Source organism: Dasypus novemcinctus, chromosome X (assembly GCF_030445035.2).
Source record: "Dasypus novemcinctus isolate mDasNov1 chromosome X, mDasNov1.1.hap2, whole genome shotgun sequence".
NCBI lineage: Eukaryota > Metazoa > Chordata > Mammalia > Cingulata > Dasypodidae > Dasypus > Dasypus novemcinctus.
This window is the reverse complement of record NC_080704.1, coordinates 129,701,858-129,723,906: the sequence shown is the minus strand read 5'-3', so window position 1 is coordinate 129,723,906 and position 22,049 is coordinate 129,701,858. Positions and strand designations below refer to the sequence as shown.

At 42.5% G+C, this 22,049-nt stretch overlaps 1 protein-coding gene and 1 non-coding gene across 2 annotated transcripts; both read left to right on the top strand.

Annotated features, from left to right (window-relative positions):
• Window positions 1-12,204: 12,204 nt before the first annotated feature.
• On the top strand, window positions 12,205-15,143 carry RPL39 (ribosomal protein L39; the record flags this gene model as incomplete). The annotated part of the gene is made up of 3 exons (XM_071213263.1): window positions 12,205-12,420; window positions 13,454-13,557; window positions 14,920-15,143. Coding segments are annotated over 3 exons (369 nt in total), but the record flags the coding sequence as incomplete, so codon positions are not given.
• LOC111761731 (small nucleolar RNA SNORA69) lies at window positions 14,542-14,671 on the top strand. Its single transcript, XR_002795006.1, has one exon. It is a non-coding gene; the product is annotated as a small nucleolar RNA SNORA69 (small nucleolar RNA).
• Window positions 15,144-22,049: the final 6,906 nt, after the last annotated feature.

Here is a 22,049-nt window from a genome sequence, read left to right as displayed (position 1 = left end):
AAATATGTATTACGTGCCTGCTATAAAGACATGGTTAAATATGTAATCAATTGTTTATGGTTATTTTAAGACATGATATAATATCCACATTTCCAAACTTTAAGGTCATCCTCTGGATCTCCAGGCCCTGACCACTTCCTTTTTGTCACACACAGCTGCCCACAAGCCTCCCAGGTCCAAACTCAAGTTCCTTCATTCCTGTATTGCACAGAATGATAACTATCTACTCAGGCACTGAGGGTCATACCTGATTCCATCCTCACTCCCCACAGCCATTCATTCGTTATACTCTGTTTGTCCAATCAATCTCCCTCCTCGCCATCCCCCCACTGCTCTAGTTCAGGTCACCACTCTTCATTCATTTATTCATTCACTAAGTATTTTTTTAACACATGCCATGTGCCATTCATATTCTAGGAATTATATCCATGAACAAAACAGACAAGAAAATCCTGCCTCCATGGAACTTACATTCAAGTGGAAAGAAACTAAGTTAAACAGATAAGCAAATATATACATTTTTAGAAAGTCACAGGTGCTTCAGAGAAAAAAAGCAAGCAAGGGGGATAGATAGGTGGGGATTGAAAGGTCTCACTGAGAAGATGAATTCTGAGTCAAGACTTGAGAAGGGGAAGCGGATTTGGCCCAACAGATAGGGCATCCGCCTACCACATGGGAGGTCCAAGGTTCAAACCCAGGGCTTCCTGACCTGTGTGGTGAGCTGGCCCATGCTCCATGCTGACGTGCGCAAGGAGTACCGTGCCACGTAGGGGTGTCCCCGTGTAGGGGAGCCCCATGTGCAAGGAGTGTGCCCCAAAAGGAGGGCCACCCAGCGTGAAAAAAGTGCAACCTGCCCAGGAATGGCTCCGCACACACAGAGAGCTGACACAGCAAGATGATGCAAGCAAAACTAGACACAGATTCCGGGTGCCACTGACAAAAATACAAGCAGACACAGAAGAACACACAGCAAATGGACACAGAAAGCAGACAACGGGGTGGGGGGCAGGGAACGGGAGAGAAATAAAAAATAAATCTTAAAAAAAATCAATTGCAAATAACGTATTAAAAAAAAAAGACTTGAGAAGGAAATGAGGGGGTTCAGCCTTATGGAATATTTGGAGAAACAGCCTTCCAGAGGAAAGAGTATATGAAAAGGTTCTGGGGTTGGAGTGTACCCGGCCTGGTCCAGGGATGGCAAAGAAGCCAAAGTGACTAGAGTAGAGTGAGCAAGGGAGAGAGTAATAAAAGGGGATAGAATGAAGTAAGAGAACTAACAGGTCATAGACTTGGGCTTTTATTCCAGATGGTATGAAGCCATCGGAGATTCTCTAGCAGAGGGGTGACCCTCATCACAGTCATCAATATTCCTGACCCCTGTGGTATCCAGAAGTGTTGAATTCTGGTCCCTGAAACTTGCCTCCCTTGGCTCCAAACAATCTGAATTTATTACAGATGGAATCCTGTGCCCAGCAACCTCTATGCTTTGCCTCATACTGTTCCTAGTGGCTGGAACATACTTCTTCCCATCTCTCCATGTCCCGACCTCACCACTTACCTTTTTTGGGGGGAGGGAGAGAGGAGGGAACGTTATTTAAAAGTACTTTTTTAGTTAACTTTAATTTCTGAGGTAAAATACTTTTTACTTTCAACTTCCATAACAGAATACAGAGCTATCAGATGCCCCTGGGAAGAAATATGTATATTATACATGTATTTCTACAACATCGCATCATATATATAATATATAAAAGCAAAAATTTGAAGACTTTATAGAAAGTGGAACATCTAAAAGGCACTGCACAGTGGAGTTATGATTACATACATGCGATGTACATATATGCACTTTATTCTGCTTAAGCAGATAACTAATTAAGTCATCTTTCACATGTGAATGTCTCACAAATCCCTACATCACAATTTTGTAACTCAAAGAATGCCTAAATATTTCAAAACAAATTAACCGGTAACTCCCTCCCTCCTAAAAAAAGACACAAAAATGGAACAGTTCTTGAAAGACTGGATCAAAGGTTTTTCTTTCAAACAAAATAAAAGGTATGGCCCATTACTGTTTACAAAACAAAAAACATAAACATAATTATGGAATAAAAAAAGGGACAAATAGCCAAGTGATTCTACCCATTTGTTAAGTGATACTTTAATGATTTTTTTAATGCTTCTGAAAATGTATTGGCCCATAGAGGAACTAGAGGGTAATAATTCCCTAAGTTAGTGAGTTGAGTTTAATGCAGTGCAGCCTGAAAACTAGGGTGAAGGGACTCGGTAAATTGTCTATATTCCACTTCTAACTATTGTTAAAAGGGGGAAAAAAGGTGAGCTCAGCAAGGCTGGATGCCTTTCAGAGACCTCTACTGGTTATTTTTCTATAGCTAAAAAAACAAACTGTTTACATGAAGTAGTTCTTGATTAATCACTCACCTTTTAAGGCTGAATTCCAGTGCCACCTCTTCCCCCTAGCTGGAAATCATCATCCCTTCAACATTCTTGTAATAGCTTATTTGTACCTTTCTTATGTCCAAGCACTATGTGCCCTATAAAAATGCAAGGAAAGAAAGTAATATTAGCTGCCATTTACTGAGCTTGATGACTATTATGTGCCAGGCACACGTTAACTCATTACCTTACAATGTGCTTAATACGTCTTACCAGGGACTATTTGAGTCCTCATCACAGCACTATGAGGTAAGTACTACTGTTTAATTCCATTTTACAGATAAGGAAATTGAGGCACAGAGAGGTTAAATTATATACCTAAGGTCAGATAACTAGTATGTTGCAGAGCTGGGACTTAAACCCAGGTATTCCTGGCTTCAGAGTCTGTGCTGTTGCCATTACACTCTACTGCCTTTTTAATTCAACAGTGCGGCGGCTTGCTCGGTCGGTAGAGGTGGGGTCTGGCTGCGGACGAGGGGTCGGTCCCACTTGGGACGAGGGGTCGGTCTGGCAGCAGACGAGGGATCGGTCTCACAGGGGTTGCGTGGTTCGGCTGATGGGGTCGCCCGGAGAAGCCGGCGACGAAGGGGTCGCCCGGAGAAGCCGGCGACGAACTGGGGACAAGGGAGGCCAGGCCCTTGTCGGGGGCTCTCAGGACTGGAGGGCGCACGGCAGAAGAACTACCGCGGAGACAAGGTAAACACGCAAGTCCACTTTATTGAGGGAGAGGCAACAGTTTTATAGGGGCTGGGGAAGGCTGATTGGTCGTAGCCACGCCCTGTTCTGATTGGTTGCTGGTGAAAGGTCAGTGGGCGGTACTGGATGGGGGAGGGGTGGTGGTTAGGGATTGGCTGTTGCTGTTGCTGGGGGAAGTGGCAGGGTTTAGGGATTGGTGGCTGCTGTTGCTGGGGTGGAGGGCAGACTTGAGTCTTGAGTTTCCCGCCCACGCCTGGCTGTTGCTGCTGTCGGGGGGGGGAGGGAAAAGGGCAGACTGGATTTTTCCGCCCTGCGCCTGCGCAGGGAGAAAGAAGAAGAAGGGTGTCGCCCCACAGGCATCGTGTGGCGCCATCCGGGAGGAGGGGCGGCCGCGGAAGCATGGCTGCCGAGAAGGGGAGACCCGAGGGCACTCTGCGCCCATGCCGAGCTCCCTTCAGGGGTGGCGGTGAGTCCGACCAGCCACCCTATTATGGGGGCAGCGGCTTGGCCTGCCGCGGCTGCTCCCCCGCCAGGCCAGCAAACCACATTTCAGCCCAAGGGGTGACCGCACAATAGATATTGAGGGCCTACTAGGTGTCAAGCTTGGTTCTTGGTGCTGGGCATACAGGTATGAAAAAATCTGACCCCAAATCTCTGCCCTTATGGAGCATTGTGGTGATGGTACAGTTCTATATCTGATTGTGGTGGCAGTTACATGAAGGCACACACATGATAAAATTGCATAGGACTACACACACACAAATGAATACATATATAACTGGATAAATCTGAATAAGCTCTGTGGATTGTTCCAATATCAATACTGCAGGGTGCCTAAAAGTTACCTCCTGAAAGCCTCCATCTTGCTCAAATGTGGCCACTCTCTAACCCAAACTCAGAATGTAATCTTCCCCTCAGCATGGGACATGATTCCTGGGGATGAGTCTCCTTGGTGCCGAGGGATTACTACCAATCACCAGCTGGTGATGCAACTATAAAAAGATCTTGAATAAGGGAAGCAGACGTGGCTCAACTGATAGAACGTCCACCTACCATATAGGAGATCCAGGCTTCGGTACCCAGGGCCTCCTAACCTGTGTGGTAAACTGGCCCACACGCAGTGCTGCTGCACTCAAGGAGTGCTGTGCCATGCAAGGCGCCCCCACGCAAGGAGTGCACCCTGCAAGGAGGGCCGCCCCACATGAAAAAAGCGCAGCCCACCCAGGAGTGGGCCCCCCACACACACACACACGGAGAGCTGACGCAGTAAGATGACAACAAAACAGAGACACAGATTCCTAGTGCCACCTGATAATGCAAGCGGATGCAGAAGAACACACAGTGAATGGACACAGAGAGCAGACAACAGGGGGAAAGGGAAAGAAATAAAAAAATAAAACTTAAAAAAAATCTTGAATAAAAGGGGGAAATGGTAAAAACAAGTTTATATGGCTAAGAGACTTCAAAATGAGTTGAGAGGTCATTGGAGGGTTTGCACTTATGCACAACCCGGCAGGATCACAGCCAAAGTATATACAACTCCAGGTACTGGTGCTCCTGAGGGCTGCAGAGACACATAGGTTCTACATCATGGCAGATGGCTCTGGAGTTCAGTGCTTTGTCAGTGGGCCCTACCTTGGAATTTGTGCTCCTGAGTGTGATGGAGTTGGACTCAAATGTGACTTTTATAAACATGCCTCATCTGTCACTTTTACTGAAACTGTGGTTGGTGCTGGGGTTGGTATATACTCAGGAGACTTGAATCTCTGGACTGGCCATGTGCCAGCTGGGCCCTGAGCCTCAGCAGAGTTGCAGCTCCTACTCTCCGGTTTGTTGAACTTACACAGGTCAGCTAACAGGGAGGTGAAGATGGTCAACCACCAGGAAACTGAGAGGGCCTACAATTCCAAGCAGGAGAATCACATCCATCAGCCATGTGGGATCTAAGCCTCCTCTTCATTTAGAGGTGGAGTGGACATCACCATCACAGGATGGAGGAATAAAATATGGATTCGAGTGGACTTACTGGTATTATACTATAGAGCTATTGTGACTCTAGCAATGGAAGAAATTCTTTCATTGATGTGGAGACAGTGGCCATGGTAGTTGCTGAGGGCAGGGGGAGGGAAAAAGAGATGTGATGTGGGGGCATTTCTTGGACTTGGAATTGTACTAAATTATATTGCAGGGGCAGTTGCTGGACATTATATATTCTGCCATAATGCACTGAATGGGCTGTGGAAGAGTATAAACTACAATGTAAACTCTAATCCATGTGGTGCAGAAGTGCTCCATAATGTATTCACCAAATGCAATGAATGTGCCACAATGATGAAAGAGGTTGTTGATGTGGGAGGAGTGGGGGGTGGGGAGGTGGGGTATATGGGAACCACTTATATTTTTTAATGTAACATTTATTTGTGATCTATGTATCTTTTTGGAAAAAAACAATTAAAAATTATTTTAAAATATCAATATCCTGGTTTTGCTATCGTACAATAGTTATGCAAGATGTTAACATTGGGGAAGGCTGGGTGAAAGCTGCACAGGACCTCCCTGTATATTTCTTTGCAACTTCTTGTGAATCTTAATTCTTTCAAACTGAAAGTTAAAAAAAAAACTCCGCCTTCATTGAGCTTAATTACAATGGGGAGTTATCCTATAAATAAAATAAATAAATAAATTATATGGCATGTTAGAAGGTGAGAAGTGTCATCAAGACAAACAGAACAGGAAAAGAGGATACAGGAAAAGAGGAAAGAGGATACAGGGTGTGGTCTCACTGAAGTGGCGACATTTGATCCAAGACTTGAAGGAGGGGAGGAAACAAGCTACATGATATCTGGGGGAATGGAGTCCCAGGCAAAGAGAACACCAACTACAAAGGCCTGGTGTATCTGAGCAAAAGCAAGGTCGGTGTGACTTCAACAAAATGAGGGGTAGGGAAGCAATAGGTTGGGTCAGAGAGAAGTAACAGGGTCTGTTTTAGACAACAAGCTGCCAAAGGCTATATACCAGAAATGGGTTTGCTTTTACAATGGGGAATTTATTACCTTTCAAGTGTACAGTTCTGATGCCACCAAAGTGTCCAAATCAAGGCATCATCAGGAGATGCTTTCTCCCTGAAGACTGGCTGCCAATAATCCCAGACTCCTCTGTCGTAAGGCAAGGCACATGGTGGTTCTGTTGGTCTCTCCCTTCTCTTTTGGGTTTCGTTGCTTTCAGCTTCCTGCTTCTGTGGCCTTCTCTCTCTCTTTGTCTGAACTGCATTCTCTTATAAAGGATTCCAGTAAGAGGATTAAAACCCACCCTGGACCATGCCTTACTGAAAGCCCTTAACTGAAGTAGCCTAATCAAAAGGCCCTACTTATAATAGGTTTACACCCACAGGAATAGATTAGCTTTAAGAACACGATTTTCTGGGGTCCATATAGCTTCAAAACCATCACAGGATCCAATCGGGTAGGGCCTTTTAGGCTACTATAAATACTTTAACATTTTTTTATTTAAAAAATTTATTGAAGTATGTCACTCATACATAAAGATACATAAACAATAAGCATATAGTAAAAGTTGTGAACTTACTTAAAAAAAAGTATGCATAACATCAAACAGGGCTCTCACACCTCAGCCCACCACTAATACCTCGCATTGTTGTGAAACATTTTTAACAAATGATGAAAGGCCATCCTCAAAATATTACCACTAACCAAAGTATCTTACATTTGATGTATTTTCCCCCAACCCACCTGTATTAGTCAGCCACAGGGGTGCTGATGCAAAATACCAGAAATTGGTTGGTTTTCATAAAGGGTATTTATTTGGGGTAGGAACTTACGGATACCAGGCCATAAAGCATAAGTTACTTAGCTCACCAAAGTCTATTTTCATGTGTTGGAGCAAGATGGCTGCCAACATCTGCAAGGGTTCAAGCTTCCTATGTTCCTCTCTTCCAGGGTCTTGCTTCCCTCTGAGTTCAAAGTTCCTTTCTTCCCAGGGCCTTGCTTCTTCCTGGGCTCAGGGACCCTGTCTTCCTGGAGCTGGCTTCTCTTTCCTCTGTGAGCTTACTTCCCGGGGCTCCAGCTTAAGGTTTCAGCATCAAACTTCAACATCAAAAACCCTCAACTCTGTCCTTTGCCATGCATTTTATCTGTGAGTCCCCACCCACCAAGGAATGGGGACTCAACACCCTAATGACATGGCCCAATCAAAGCCCTAATCGTAACTTAATCATGCCCAGGTACAGACCAGATTACAAACATAACCAATATCTATTTTTGGAATTCATAACCATATCAAACTGCTACACCACCCTATTTTTTTAAAAGATTTATTTATTTCTCTCCCCTTCCCCCCCATTGTCTGCTCTCTTGTGGTCATTTGCTTTGTGTTCTTCTGTGTCAGCTTGCATTATCTGGCACCACCGGGAATCTGTGTCTCTTTTTGTTGCATCATCTTGCTGCGTCAGCTCTCCATGTGTGTGGCATCATTTCTGAGCGGGCTGCACTTTTTTCGCACAGGGCAGCTCTCCTTGTGGGGTGCACTCCTTGCTCGTGGGGCTCCACTATGTGGGATGCCCATGTGGCACGGCACTCCTTGCACATGGCAGCACTGTGCATGGACCAGTTCAGCACACAGGTCAGGAGGCCCTGGGGATCGAACCTTGGACCCTCTATATGGTAGGTGGATGCTCTATCAGTTGAGCCATGTCTGCTTCCCCCACTCTGTTATTTTTATATCATTCATACATAAACCATAAGTACATAGAAAAAGTTTTGAACTTATAAAACAAACATGCATAACATCATATAGGGGTCCCATTCATCAATCCACCACCAACGCCTTGTATTTTTACATTTGTTACAAATTATGGCTTGCAAATACTTTAACTTTTATTAGGAGAGGTGGCATGACCTGACTTAGCTTTTTAAAGGATCACTGGCTAGAGTATGGAATTAAGGGCAGAAGCACAGAGACCAGTGAGGAGGCTTAAAATAGTCTAGGTATGAGAGGATGACAGGAGAGTTGATGAGAGGTGGTCAGATTCCAGATAAATTTCAAAGGCTGGATTTGCTGGCAGATTGGATGTGGGATGTGAGAGAGAAAGAACTTGAGTCAGGGAAGCTGACTTGGCTCAATGGATAGAGTGTCTGCCTACCACATGGGAGGTCCAGGGTTCAAACCCAGGGCCTCCTGACATGTGTGGGGAGCTGGCCCACATGCAGTGCTGATGTACTCAAGGAGTCCCATGCCACGCAGGGATGTCCCCCACATAGGGGAGCCCCACACGCAAGGAGTGTGCCCCGCAAGGAGAGCCGTCCCACGCAGAAGAAAGTCCAGCCTGCCCAGGAGTGGTGCCACACACACGGAGAGCTGACGCAGCAAGATGACACAACAAAAAGAGACACAGATTCCCAGTGCCGCTGAAAAGAATCCAAGCAGACACAGAAGAACACACAACGAATGGACACAGAGAGCAGACAACTGGGGGGGGGGGTGGTTGGGGAGGAAAGGGAGAGAAATAAAAATAAATCTTTAAAAAAAAAAAAAAAAGAACTTGAGTCAAAGATAAATTTTGACCCAAGCAACAGGAAGAATGGAGGTGTGCCATTTACTGAGTTGGGGAGAATGATGAGTGACCCAGATTTGAAGTGAAAAGATCAGGAGTTTGGTTTGGGACATATTAGGTTGAAGGCATCTGTTAGATATCCCAGTGGAGTTGTTGAGAACATAGGAGTTCAGGGGGTGGTCCAAGCTGGAGACAAACATTTGGGTGTTGTCAAACAGAGTATTTAAAGGAATCATATTAAATGAGATCACCAAAGGAGTAAGTGCATATAGAAAGGGAAGAGATCCAAAACTGAACCCTGAGCTCTCTAATGCTAAAAACAGAATCAGCAAAAGAAACTGAGAAAGGGTGACATGCAGATAGAAGGAAAATGAGGAATAAGATGTACCCTACCCTCTAAGATTTAAAAGGGTGACTTATATAAGCACTTTAGCACAGTGATATTTGCACCCTAAACATTCAATAAATGGTAGCTATGATGAAGAAGATGATGATAATTTCACCAACCAAGGACTTATTTGCTGCACCTTCTGGTCAGCAAAAACAACAACAACAACAACAAAAAAAAAAACAATAACAACAAAACACCTCTGGTTGTTAAATAAATAAATATTCAGGTTAAGAAGCCTGAGGACTCACTTCAATTAAATCTACAATTATTTGGATGAGTGTCTGAATTTAAAAACAGGACAGGATTAATGTAATAAAACTCTGTTTTTTAAAAAAGGTAATTATTAAATTGGGGCTCAGGTTTCCTATTTCTTCTGTATTCCCTCTCCAGCACCAGTACTCAGTTGCCCAAGGTAGAAACCTGGAACGAAATCCTGTTAATTTTATCTCATAATCATCGCTTGATTTTACTTTTTTTTTCTTTTCTTAAAAACTTTATTGAGATATAATTCTTACACCATAAAATTCACCCATGTAAGGTATACAATTCAATTAGTAAACTCCCAAAGTGGTGCAATCATCAATGGAGCTAAATTTAGAACATTCTCATTACCCCAAAAAGAAAACCTGTGTCATTTAGCAGACACCCCCTCCCTCCTCATCCCAATTACTAGGCAATGGGTAATATACTTTCTGTGTTTCTAAATCTGCCTATTCTGGACATTTCATATCCATGTAATATTATAGTATGTGGTCTTTTGTGACTAGCTTCTTTCATTCAATGTTTACAAGGTTCATCCATATTGCAGCATGTACCAATACTTCATTTCTTTTTTTAATTTTATATTAGAGAAGTTTTAGGTTTACAGAAAAATTGTGCATAAAGTAGAGTTCCTGGGCGGCGGACTTGGCCCAGTGGTTACAGCATCCATCTACCACACGGGAGGTCCACGGTTCAAATCCCGGGCCTCCTTGACCCATGTGGAGCTGGCCCATGCGCAGTGCTGATGCACACAAGGAGTGCCCTGCCATGCAGGCATGTCCCCCGCATAGGGGAGCCCCACGTGCAAGGAGTGCGCCCCTTAAGGAGAGCCGCCCAGGGCGAAAGAAAGTGCAGCCTGCCCAGGAATGGTGCCACACACATGGAGAACTGACACAACAAGATGACGCAACAAAAAGAAACAGATTCCAGCGCCACTGACAACAGAAGTGGACAAAGAAGACGCAGCAAATAGACACAGAGAACAGACAACTGGGGTGGGGGGGGAGGGGAGAGAAATAAACAAATAAATCTTAAAAAAAATAGAGTTCCTTATACTCTCCTTGCACACATACAATTTCTGTATTATTAACACTTTGCATTACTGTGGTGCTTTTGTTATAATTGGTGAAAGATTATTATAATTATACAATTAACTATAGTCTATAGTTTACACAGGGGTTCACAATTGTGTTGTATAGTCCCATGTTGTTTTTGTTCATTTTTTATTGATTTTGCTTCTTATTCATTCTCATAGGGTCTACCTTACTTCAAGCCATTATCGTTTCTTGCCCAGACTATTTCCACAGCCTCCTACCTAGCTTGTTTGTTCTACCATCTGTCACTCTTCCCAATCCAGGGATTTGTAACCATTTTTTGTGCCATGGAACCATTTGGCAGTCTGATGAAGTCTATGGACTTATTTTCAGAATAATGTTTTTAAACACCTAAAATAAAGTACATAAGATTACAAAAAGAAAAAAAAACAATTACACTGAAGTATTATTATGAAAATATTTGTAAAAGAAATTAGTGCTATAGTAATACAAGGGCTTCTTAACAGTTTTACTTGTAGGTCTAATTACTGTAAATTCAAAGAAGGGATAACAAACATTTTGGGACATCAGCATCAACGGTAATATTATATGACATCTATTATTTCAAATGTACTACTAATCCCTATGTTTATAAATGAAGAAAGAACTAAACTTCAGTCAGAGTTTATGAAAATAAAGTTGTAACTTTTTCCCCCATCTAAGCTCTCGGACTCTCTAAATTCTACACATGAACCCCCAGTTGAAAAGTCTTGCCCTGGGAAGCAGTTGTGGCTCAAGTGATAGAACGTCCACCTACCACATGGAGGGTCCAGGGTTCTGTACTCGGGGCCTCCTGACCCATGTGGTGAGCTGGCCCACGCGCAGTGCTGCCATGCAAGGAGTGCCGTGCCACGCAGGGGTGCCCCCGCATAGGGGAGCCCCACGCCCAAGGATTGTGCCCCATAAGGAGAGCCGCCCCGTGCGAAAAAAGTGTAGCCCACCCAGGAGTGGCGCCACATGCATAGAGAGCTGACACAGCAAGATAACACAACAAAAAAGTGACAGTTTCCCAGTCCCGCATGACAAGAATGCAAGCGGACACAGAAGAACACACAGCAAATGGATACACAGAGCAGACAAGGGGGGAGGGGAGAAATAAATTTAAAAAATAAACTTTTTTTGCAAAATGTCTGAGGTGAATGCAAAGACACACAGGGCAAAACAAAACATGTTTTGTTTTTTAATGGGGACAAGAAAAAAGATGGAAGCAGGGTGCGTTAATATCCAAAACTCATGCCATTAATTCCTGTACATTCCAAACGCGTACTACAATGCTAGTGTGGGCTTCCTAGAATCCAAAGACAAGGTTATGTCCCTACTTTGTCAGCTTAAAACCTTTACTGGCAACCTCTTCCCCGGGCTTAAATGCCCAAGACCGTCCCTAAGCTTAAAGAGTCCGCCTAGCCCAACCTCCGTCCTCCTCTCCCTGCCCCAATACCACGGCCGCTTCTCCACCAGCACCTTCCAGCCTGGGCGCAAGTACAGCCAGTTCCTTTAAACAGGCGGGCCCACCCCGGCAGCCGCTGCACAGGCCCCGCCCATCCGCGAGCCTCCGCCCAAGCCAGGACCGACGACCCTTACGCTCGCAACCGGGGCCCCTCGGCCCTTCCTAGGAGTTAGCCCCGCCCTCTCTGCAATCCTAAGGGCTTCTGCTTTTGCACATATCACGGGTTGTCTGCTTTGCCCACTGAGCAGGGTGCTCCTAGCGGGCTCCTGGGGGAAGCTCTTCGTGGCGGTGAATCAAACCGAATTTAATTGCGCACAGACCAAGCTCGGTTTCCGAAGGCCCCTCGGCAGCGGAGGCCGGCGGGGAGCTAGGAGAGAGAGGCCTGCGCGTGACTCACACCCAAGCCCCGCCTCCGGGGGTGCCTTCTAAATGCGTCTTTCCGGTCGCTTCCCTCTCTTTCTCTCTTCCTCCGCCATTGTGTGTGCGTTTGACTTCAAGCTTCACCATGGTAAGTCCATCCGTCGCCATCGGCTCCGGGATGGCTTTCCAAGACCTGAGGTTGCCGCGGGGGTCTTTGGGGTCGCGGGGAGCATCGAGATTTGGGGGCCTTTTTAAGGTTTTTTCAAGGGAAAGCCAAATCGGGCCACCCACAGGCCCGGCGGGAAACTAGCGAGCACTTGAGGGGCCGGCCGCGCTAGCGCCGCTGGGCCCGAGAGGGCTTTTTGGGCCGAACCACCGCCGAGGCGGTTTATAGAGTCCCACCTCCTTGCGCCCTTCTCCCAGGGCTGTCCCGGTGGAGGCCGGAGCCCTAGGCCGGGGGCCCGGTACAATTCTGCGTGAAGGAGAGAGAACTCGGGGCAGGTTGCGGGTGGCTTCATAGCTCGTGGGATGTGTCGGGCATCGCGAGGTGGATGCGGGCTGCTGGTTTGCGGAAGGTTTTTAACCTGACGGCCAGAAACATACCATAGGATTCGTTTACAGGATTTATAAGCCATGTGTTTACGGCCGTGAGCGTCGCACCCCGGAATCGATTGAAACAAAGGGGTCCCGTGGTGTGAGCCCGTGTGTCATTGGGAAGTTCGTAGTAAATGCGAACTGCAAATCAGTCACTGTTACAGGTTTTTCTGTAACACCTCAAGAAAAATTAGAAACGTTTCTAGGCTTCTTGGCATGGGAGGCGATTGTTGCCTGGTGTTTCCATAGTTTTTTCTTTGACAGAAAATTTACTGTGGGCGCGGAGTGCTCTAGTCTTTTCTTTATAATGGCCCCCTTTTGCAAGGATGTGTTAGGCCGTTTGGGTTGTCCTGCATGTCTTGACTCCTGACTCCTGGCGTGTGCTTAATTTTATTTGAAGGATGGGAATTATGGTACCTGCCTCCAAAAGAAGTGAGGCGCAAAGGGCGTGATGTGTTTAGCATTGAGAAGATTGTTTTGGGTATATATTAAGGTACTTAATGTTTGTTGGATTGAGGAAATTCTTGACTGAAACATTTGGACTAACTCTAGTATTACTGTCTAAATTAATTGTATTTCCTTCCCAGTCTTCTCATAAGACTTTTAGAATCAAGCGATTCCTGGCCAAGAAACAAAAACAGAATCGTCCCATTCCTCAGTGGATTCGAATGAAAACTGGCAATAAAATCAGGTAAGACCCTCTGCTTTCTACTTAGTATAGAATTAATTTCTTGGAAGTTACATGTAATCTAATCCATCCTTGTACCACCATTCTGAAATTCCTTTCCTTTTTAATATGCTGCTTTTGTGTTTCTACACAGCACCCATCTAAGCATAGAGGAGACACTCCTCCAATACTTATTAATTTTCTGGTGGGGAAGACCATGTTGCTCACTAAATGAGTTTTTGAAGTCTCTCTTTCCTAAAGACCGGAGGATCTTCTACAGCAGAAGGAGCTAAATTGATGGTGTTTTTTTTTTTTTTTTTTTGAAGAAAGACATTATTAGAATTCCTGGGACATCTTGTCATCTAGGCAGCTCTAGGCACAACTAGGACGAAAACTTGGATTTCCTGCATACCTTTCAGCCCACTTCTTTTTGAACCAGCTGGACCTTGATACAGGTCTTGAAGGACATAAAATTCATATAAAAAATCAATGAGATGAGCCTGAGATCACATGGCCACTGATAGCCCCAGTGTATTAAACAAGTTACAGAACTTTGGCTTGTGGGTTTTTGTTTTTTTTTTTTTTTTTTTTGGAGGTACTAGGATTTGAACCCAGGACTTTATACATGGGAAGCAGGCACTCATCCACTCCCCTTGTTTAAAATGAAGTATCAGGTTTCCTAGCTCTCCCAAATAAATGTTTCCTATATTCATTTAGCCAATTTAGAAGACATGAAAATCGCTGTCCACTTTGGCCTTGTATAGCAGTTAATTGCTACCTTTATGATAGGCACTGGCCTTTATTTGTATATGTGAATGTGTATAGGGGATGTCTTGCAGGAGCAATAGAGGGTATCTGCTATTATCAGTATTAGTCCCTTGCACTTTGATGTCTAACACATAGGAAGATACTTTGTATTTAAGGTTATATACCCATTGCTCAGAGAACTGGCATAATAGAATCATTTTTCTGTTGTTTCAGTTGTCTTCCAATTTTTAAAATACAGTGATAGCAGGTTGCAATTACAGTGCTTCATTTTGTGGAAGTATTGACATTATCCTGCTGAAAGAAAAGTTGTGTTGATCATTTCTGATTTTGCCCATGTGGCTAAAATCATAACAGGTTGACATGGACAATTCTGAGATGACTTTAGTTCTGCAAAAGATAGGAACTTTTGTGTGTGACCCCATTATGTAGAAAGGACTGTTTTTGAACACATCTAGCAAATCATTTTTTACTCTTTAGAAAGAGCTCCAGACTTGTTAAAGGAAGGGAAAATGGGACTCTTTGCCTTTACTGGTGATTTAGAACCTAAAGGGCAATGTGTGTGGCACATGAGAACAGAGGTCAGACTGCTTTTGTAACTTGTAGTTTCCTTCTGTGTAGGTACAACTCCAAGAGAAGACATTGGAGAAGAACCAAGCTGGGTCTGTAAGGAATCGCACATGTAATAACTCACATGTTTACGCTGTATTGAGTTCACTTACACCTTGTTGGAGGAGACCCTTTTCTTTCTTAACAGTTGGACTTTATTAGAAGAAAAAGTTATTTTTGTGCTTTGGCATAAATATATTGATTCAGTAATAAATATGTGAGACCTTCTGTTTGAACTGCTGTTGTATTCTGGTTTGTAAAATACTGAATTTATCCTCCTTCCCTGACAGATAATCAAACACAACACTATTTAACAGAAGTTTCTGCAGTGTTAGGAATGTTCTATCTGCTTGAAATGTGGTTACTGTGGCAAGGGAACTGATTTTGAATTTTTATTATAATTGTATGAGATTCAAATTTCAGTGTCTATAGCTAATATTATGTTGAAAGACACATCCATTCATTTACATATTATTTGTGCCTGTTTGGGCTCTATTGTATAGAATCCCTGTGGCCTGCAAAGGCTAAAATTGACTATTTGGCCCTTCATAGAAAAATGTCAACCCTTGATCTGAACACCTGGAGTCAGGAAAATTTCCTTTTGCTTAAATGCTCTAAGTTAATTGTTGGCACTATAGCAAATCAAGGGCTGATGGTGTTGCCTGCCTTACATAAGAATTGTAGCTAAGTGACTGAAAGGAATCTTTTTTTCCTTTATTTTTTTTTAAAATGTTACATTCAAAAAATATAAGAGGTCCCTATATACCCCCCACTCCCCTCATCCCACTCCTCCCACATCAACAACCTCGTTCATCATCGTGGCACATTCATTGCATTTGGTGAATACATTTTGGAGCCCTGCTGCACCACATGGATAGTGGTTTACATTGTAGTTTACACTCTCCCCCAGTCCACCCATTGGGCCATGGCAGGACATACAGTGTCTAGCATCTGTCCCTGCAGTAGTACCACCCAGGACAAGTCCTGAAAATGCCCCCACATCATATCTTCCCTCTCCCTACCCCCAGCAGCCACCATGGCCACTTTCTCCACACCAATGCCTCATTTTCTTCGATTACTAATAACAATAGTTCATGAATAGAATATCAGTAAGTCCACTCTATATATTCCTCCATCCTGTGGACCCTGGGATGGTTATGTCCACTCTCCCTCTGTATCAAGAGGGGGTTTAGATTCCATGTGGATGATGGATACAATTCTGCTTGCAGTTTAGGCACTCTTGGCTCCCGGTGTAGTGGTTGACTTTTTTGTTAATGTTAGGTTATGGAGGACAGGATGACTTCAGTCAGGACCCTGGTGTTTGCAGAAACCAAAGTGGAGCTGGATTCAAATTGCTGTAGGATCATTTGCTAATCTTTGGGAAGATAGCTCTTAACTGCTTCCTGCTGGCAAGGGGGTGATAGAGGTTTTTCTGGTGAAAGGTGAGGTCCATGCAATGGATATTGGACATTCATTTTTCTGGGGCACTGGTCTGGAGAAACGTATGCTACAAAGTTAAAAATCTAACAGTAGATAATAGTTAATATAGGACTAGCATACATGTTATCTGTATACTTATTATTTTTAGAAGAAACGACTCCATAAATCATTTTACAAAAATTTGTTTAAGTCCTTTTCTGGGAGCAATTCTATATCAGTACGGCAGTGGGCAAGGCTTTATCACTTGAGGTGAGTCTCTAAACCAGGAGTTCTTAACCTTTTTTGTTCAGTGGACCCCCTTTGCCAGTCAGGTGAAAACCATGGACCCCTTACTAAGTCCACACTATGTATTTATTAAATATATCACACCAATATGTCCCCACAGGAATAATGTTTTTATGAATTTAAATTCATGCTCACGGACTCCTTGTTAAGAATCCCTGCTCTAAACAAAGCTGTGTAAGAGTAATCTTGGGAATGACCTTTTGACTCTAAAATCCCTCAGCCATTAAAACTAATTCTGTCCTAGTTCTTTTCCCCCTTTTGGTCTAATCCCACGTTATCCAGGAGGCCCATCCCTGGGAGTTGTCAAGTCCTGCATTGCCAGGAAATATATCTGAAAGTCAAGTCCGACGTTGCCAGGGAAAATTAGCCATGGGAGTTCTGTCCCACATCGTGGGGAGGTAGTGAGAATTTGTTTTAGAGGGGCAGGCCACATTTGAGTAACGTAGAGGTGACTTTTGGCATTAATCATAGTTAAGTTTAGCTTCATTCCAGAAATAAGCTTTGTGAGTGCAAGCCTCAAAGACCAAGGAAGGGCTCCGCTTACTAGCATGATTGTTTTCACAGATTTACCTTGAAGAGTTAACTGTTTTCCCCAGTCCCTTAGTAAACTTTGCAATACCTTTCTATCTTAGGCCCAAAACAATTTGAAATGCATCAGGGTATTACAATTCTGTACAGAATATATCAATCTCATTCACTATTTTAGTTTCCATGTTAGATAATGCTGTTTAAATAAGCTGACTAGTCAGGTTAAATTAGTGTTATACAGAAATTTAGAGTTTTCTTGACAAAACAATTTTCTTTCTGGTCCCCATAGTACTTCCTTGTATCATGATTCTTAGTCTTTAGCCTCATTGACCTTTTAATTGAAGTCTGATTCTTTTTAGTTTCTTTAATTGGGGTGGTCTGTTAGAATTAATGCTTCTTTTTCAGCACCTTTAGAGCTAGTTAATGTTAGCTCTCAGTTCCAAGTGTCATACAGGCCCTTAAAAAGTCTAGGAAGCTATTAGGTTATACACAAAGAGTTAAGCATCATAGCAGTTAGAAATAACAATTAGAGATCAGAGCTCAGGTATAAATATGACAACTGCAAGAACTTACAATCTAGGCCCTAATTTCCTTATGAGTATTTTAAGTAAAGCTGTTTCTAGAGACCATTAACTACAGACCATAGGAGTTCTATATTCATTTTACTTTTATTCTTAGCAAGATTATGTTAATCAGCAACAAAACAAAGATTCTTGCCTGGCTTTTCCTTTAAAGTCCCTTTTTGTTAAAGATGGGCTGAGTGCTCTTTTAGAGAAGCATCAGAGCAAAATAGTCTTAATAGAAGACATTTTGGTGGTTTTCATAATATCACATTCTGCTAAGAATAACTAAAACTAAACAATATGCAGATAAATATTAGGATAGACTAGACAGTGAGAACTTTAAAAGTCTTGAAGAATTTTCATTAAATCCTAAAATACATAGGTAAATTACACATTTAACTTCTCCATGTTTTCTCATTTAGAAAGATTCTGTTACCACAAAGCAACTTCAGCAGTAGAAGAAAACTATTTTTCTAGTAAATTTATGAGAACCTAAGATTCCCAATGAACTCAAGATTATCTTCCTATTTTATGAATAATATTTCCCTTAGTAAACGTAAGTCTACACATTTATAATAGTCTTAGGAAATAAATACTGTGACTATGCACATTATTTTATGACAAACCAGTTTTTTTAAAAGAAGTTTAACACCTTGATAGAAATTCTGATCAGAATAAAACATGACTAAAAATTAAATGTCAAAATAACATCCCATTTAAACTTCTACAGTTAATGTAAGTATGAGTTTTCAGTTTTGGAATAAAATGGAATAAATATTCCATTGTGAATTAAATACAAATATATTGATAATGTTAATTATCATTTAGCCATTAAAAGTTTATTTTCATAAGCATATATACTTTAGCATCTCACTTCTTACAAGGTTAAAGAACAAATTATTTTGTAACAGTTTGAAATTAAAGCTATCCTTAAGGGTTTTATTAGAATACTAAAAGTTGTCAGATTTTAACATTAAAACATCAAATACAGACCTAATAGGCCTCTATCACAGGGACAAACAAAATTTTTTTAAAAATCCCTAACAGGAATCTTAATGGGCCTTTTACAAAGATGTGAAACAACTGTTCTCTGTCAACTCGTGCAGTTTCCCTGGTTTAAAAAGAGAAATCCAGGGAAATTCTCATGTTTAGCACTTCACAAAGAGTCACTAACAACTTTGTGACTATACTTTTAATATTTAGAATAAGGTGCTGGGAGATGATTTCTACAAATTTAGTGAGCACTTAACTATGTGCCAGGGACAGGCAACTGTTCTCAGTACTTGGGATTAATCAGCTGATAAGTTATACACTCCATTAGAAGGTGAAAAGTGCTAATATAGGCCAATACACAAACCATAGCAAATGTCTGTGGAAAAGGTGAACAGGAACAACATTCCCTAATTGATTGTGGAATTAGTGAAACTTCAAGTGAGGGAAAGGAAAATCAGGTTTGGTGGTAATTTGCTACCCAGTTTATAGAGACCCTATGCTGGACATAGCTGAGAAGGCAAATGGCAGGACATGTCAGGTGCTGTATGCAGCTCGCAAGAAGTGGTAGTGGGGGTTGTACAGCAGAGTTTCCTGCCCTACAACCAAACACACTAAGAGGCTCAGATGAATGCCAGCCTTAAGGACCACGCTGCTTCCTAGACATTTGCAGAGTAGGCTGCAGAACGGCCAGCCAACCCAGGAACCTGGGAGCTTCAAAGGGATCTTTGGAACACATCTCTCCTTTCCTCACGTGGAGGTGGCTTTCAAGTATTTTCTCTTACTGCATTGGTGTTACCTTCATATTCCAAGACAGCTGGCACATGTATGCGGTCCCAGGTTTAATCCCCCATACATCCTTAGGGGGAAAAAAAAAAAGACAGCTCGTATTGTCAACAGCAGGTAAATGTTACAATAAAAATCAGTTCGAAAGCAGAGGGACTTGATTCAATTAACAGTCATGATATAAAGAAATTTCAACCATTAGAAATACTACCTCATTTTTTTAATGTAATATTTTTTTTTAGATGAATAAATTGCGTAGAATTTGGAAAAAGAAAGAAATACCAGCCTCACTTTTCAGAGTAGGTTGGGACCACCCTCACTGAGCTCGGAGAACATAAGTGACAAGGTCAGGGTCACCCTGAAGTCAGCTTCACATAGAATTTCCAGAAAAGGTAGGATTAGAATTGAGAGGGAAATGATGTGGATAGCAGGGGTGGGTGGCCCTGTGTAAGGTGTTTTCTTTTGAGCCTGGGAGTCTGGGGTCCAGGTTTTGGTTCCAGCTTCAACAATTACCTGCCAGTCTTTATTGGACTAGATTGGTGTTTCCTGAAGGGAGTGACTAGAAGCTTGTGGCATGTCTTAGAGTTCAGGAAATTACTGAAATAGGACATTCACCTACATGAAGTAAATCTAATTTGTTAGTTTTGAAAGACATGAAATCAACCAACCCTCTGATAATACTGTCCATCCATTGATGACCTAATGAGAAGCAAGCAGCAAGAGAGTGGTGGTCAAGAGTTTGCAGTCTGGAGGATGACCGGCCTGGATTCAAATCCTGCTTTTCACCATTCACCAGCTGTGGGTCTCAGTGTCATCAGCAACACGGGGTCAAGAGGACCCCTTTCATAGGGCTGTGAGGATGAAATGTAGTAAAGCACTAAAGCACTTTGTTCATAGCTTGACTAGGAAAAGAAGAGGAGTGAGGACAGAACAGGATTAGAGTTTTGCTGTCTAATTCCCTCCCCAGCTCACACGTGCTGTGTGCTGGGCAAAGCTCAGATGAGGCCCAGGGAGCAAAGGTAGTAGGGAGGGATTGGGAGGATGGGTCCTGAGGGGAGGCTCAGGAGTCAGGCATAGCTGGCATGGAGCTGGTGCTCAGTGGCAGTTGCTAGATGGGTGATATCCAGGTTTCCTTCCAGTTCTTGGATTCTAATTTGGAGGGGATAGAATAACCCCTCAAGGCCTTGAAAAGGAGGCAGAGTGACAGAGTTAAAATCCTGGACCTTGGGGAGCAGATGTAGCTCAAGTGGTTGAGTGCCTGCTTCCATGTATAAGGTCCTGGATTTGATCCCTGGTACCTCCTTTTGAAAAAAAATCCTGGACTTTGCTGTCAGGCCTAAGATTGAATCCTAGCTCCATTACTGAACCTGCTTTGAGAACTTGATCTTTTAAGAGGCATGACCAGAGTCATCCCTGACTACCTCAGGCTTGTTAAGGATTGAATTATAATGTCTGCAAAGGATCAGTTCTACCAGAGAGTTTCCAGTTTTACAGATGATAAAATGGAGGTTAAGCAACTCTCATTCCTGCTAGTAGCAACTAACCGTTTTTGGGGTTTTTTTGTTTGTTTGTTTTTTTGAATGGTTGTAAAATGCCAGGTAGCTGCTGTAACAGGAATGGGAAGAGAACCAGAAAAATTTGCTGAGACTTGTTCTGTGGCCTAGCATGTGGTCTATCCTGGAGAGTGATCCATGAGTACTCGAGAAAAATGTATATCCTACTGTATTTGGAAATAATATTCTGTATATGTCTGTTAGGTCTAGTTCCTCTAATGTATTATTCAAGGTCTCTGTTTCTTTATTGACCCTCTGTTGAGATGCTCTAATCGTTATAATGGTTTAATTGAAGTCCCCCACTATGATTGTAGGGCATCTATTTCTCCCCTTAGTTTTGCCAGTGTTTGACTCATGAATTTTAGGGCTCCCTGGTAGATGTATAAATATTATGATTGTTTTTACTTCTTGGTAGATTACTCCTTTTATTCATATATAGTATCCTTCTTGGTGTCATACAACATTTTTACATTTAAAACCTTTTTGCCCAAAATTAGTATAGCTACACTCCTGCCCCTTTTAGGTTCCTGTTTGCATGTAGAATCGTTTTCCAACCCTTCACTTGCAACCTATTTGTGTCCCTGTATCTAAGGTGAGTGTCTTGTAGACAGCATATAATTGAGTCATGTTTCCTTATCCATTCTGCCAATCTGTGTCTTTTGATCAGAGTTTAATTCATTATTATTCAGTGTTACTACTGTAAAAGCAGTACTCATTTAGCCATTTTTTCTTTAGATTTATTTATGTCATATTTTATTTGTATTTCTTTTCATCCTTTTAGTTTTTCTTACTAATGATCTTCCTTTCTACACTCTACTCCTGTTTTTTCTTTTCAACCTGACTTTAGTATTTCTTGAATGGTGGGACTACTGTTGACAAACTCTCTGTTTCTTTCTATCTGTGAATATTTTTAACTCTCTTTTTTCTTTTGCTTTACTTTTTGTGTGTGTGTGTGTGTGTGTGTGTGTGAGGTACTGGGACCAGGGATTGAACCCTG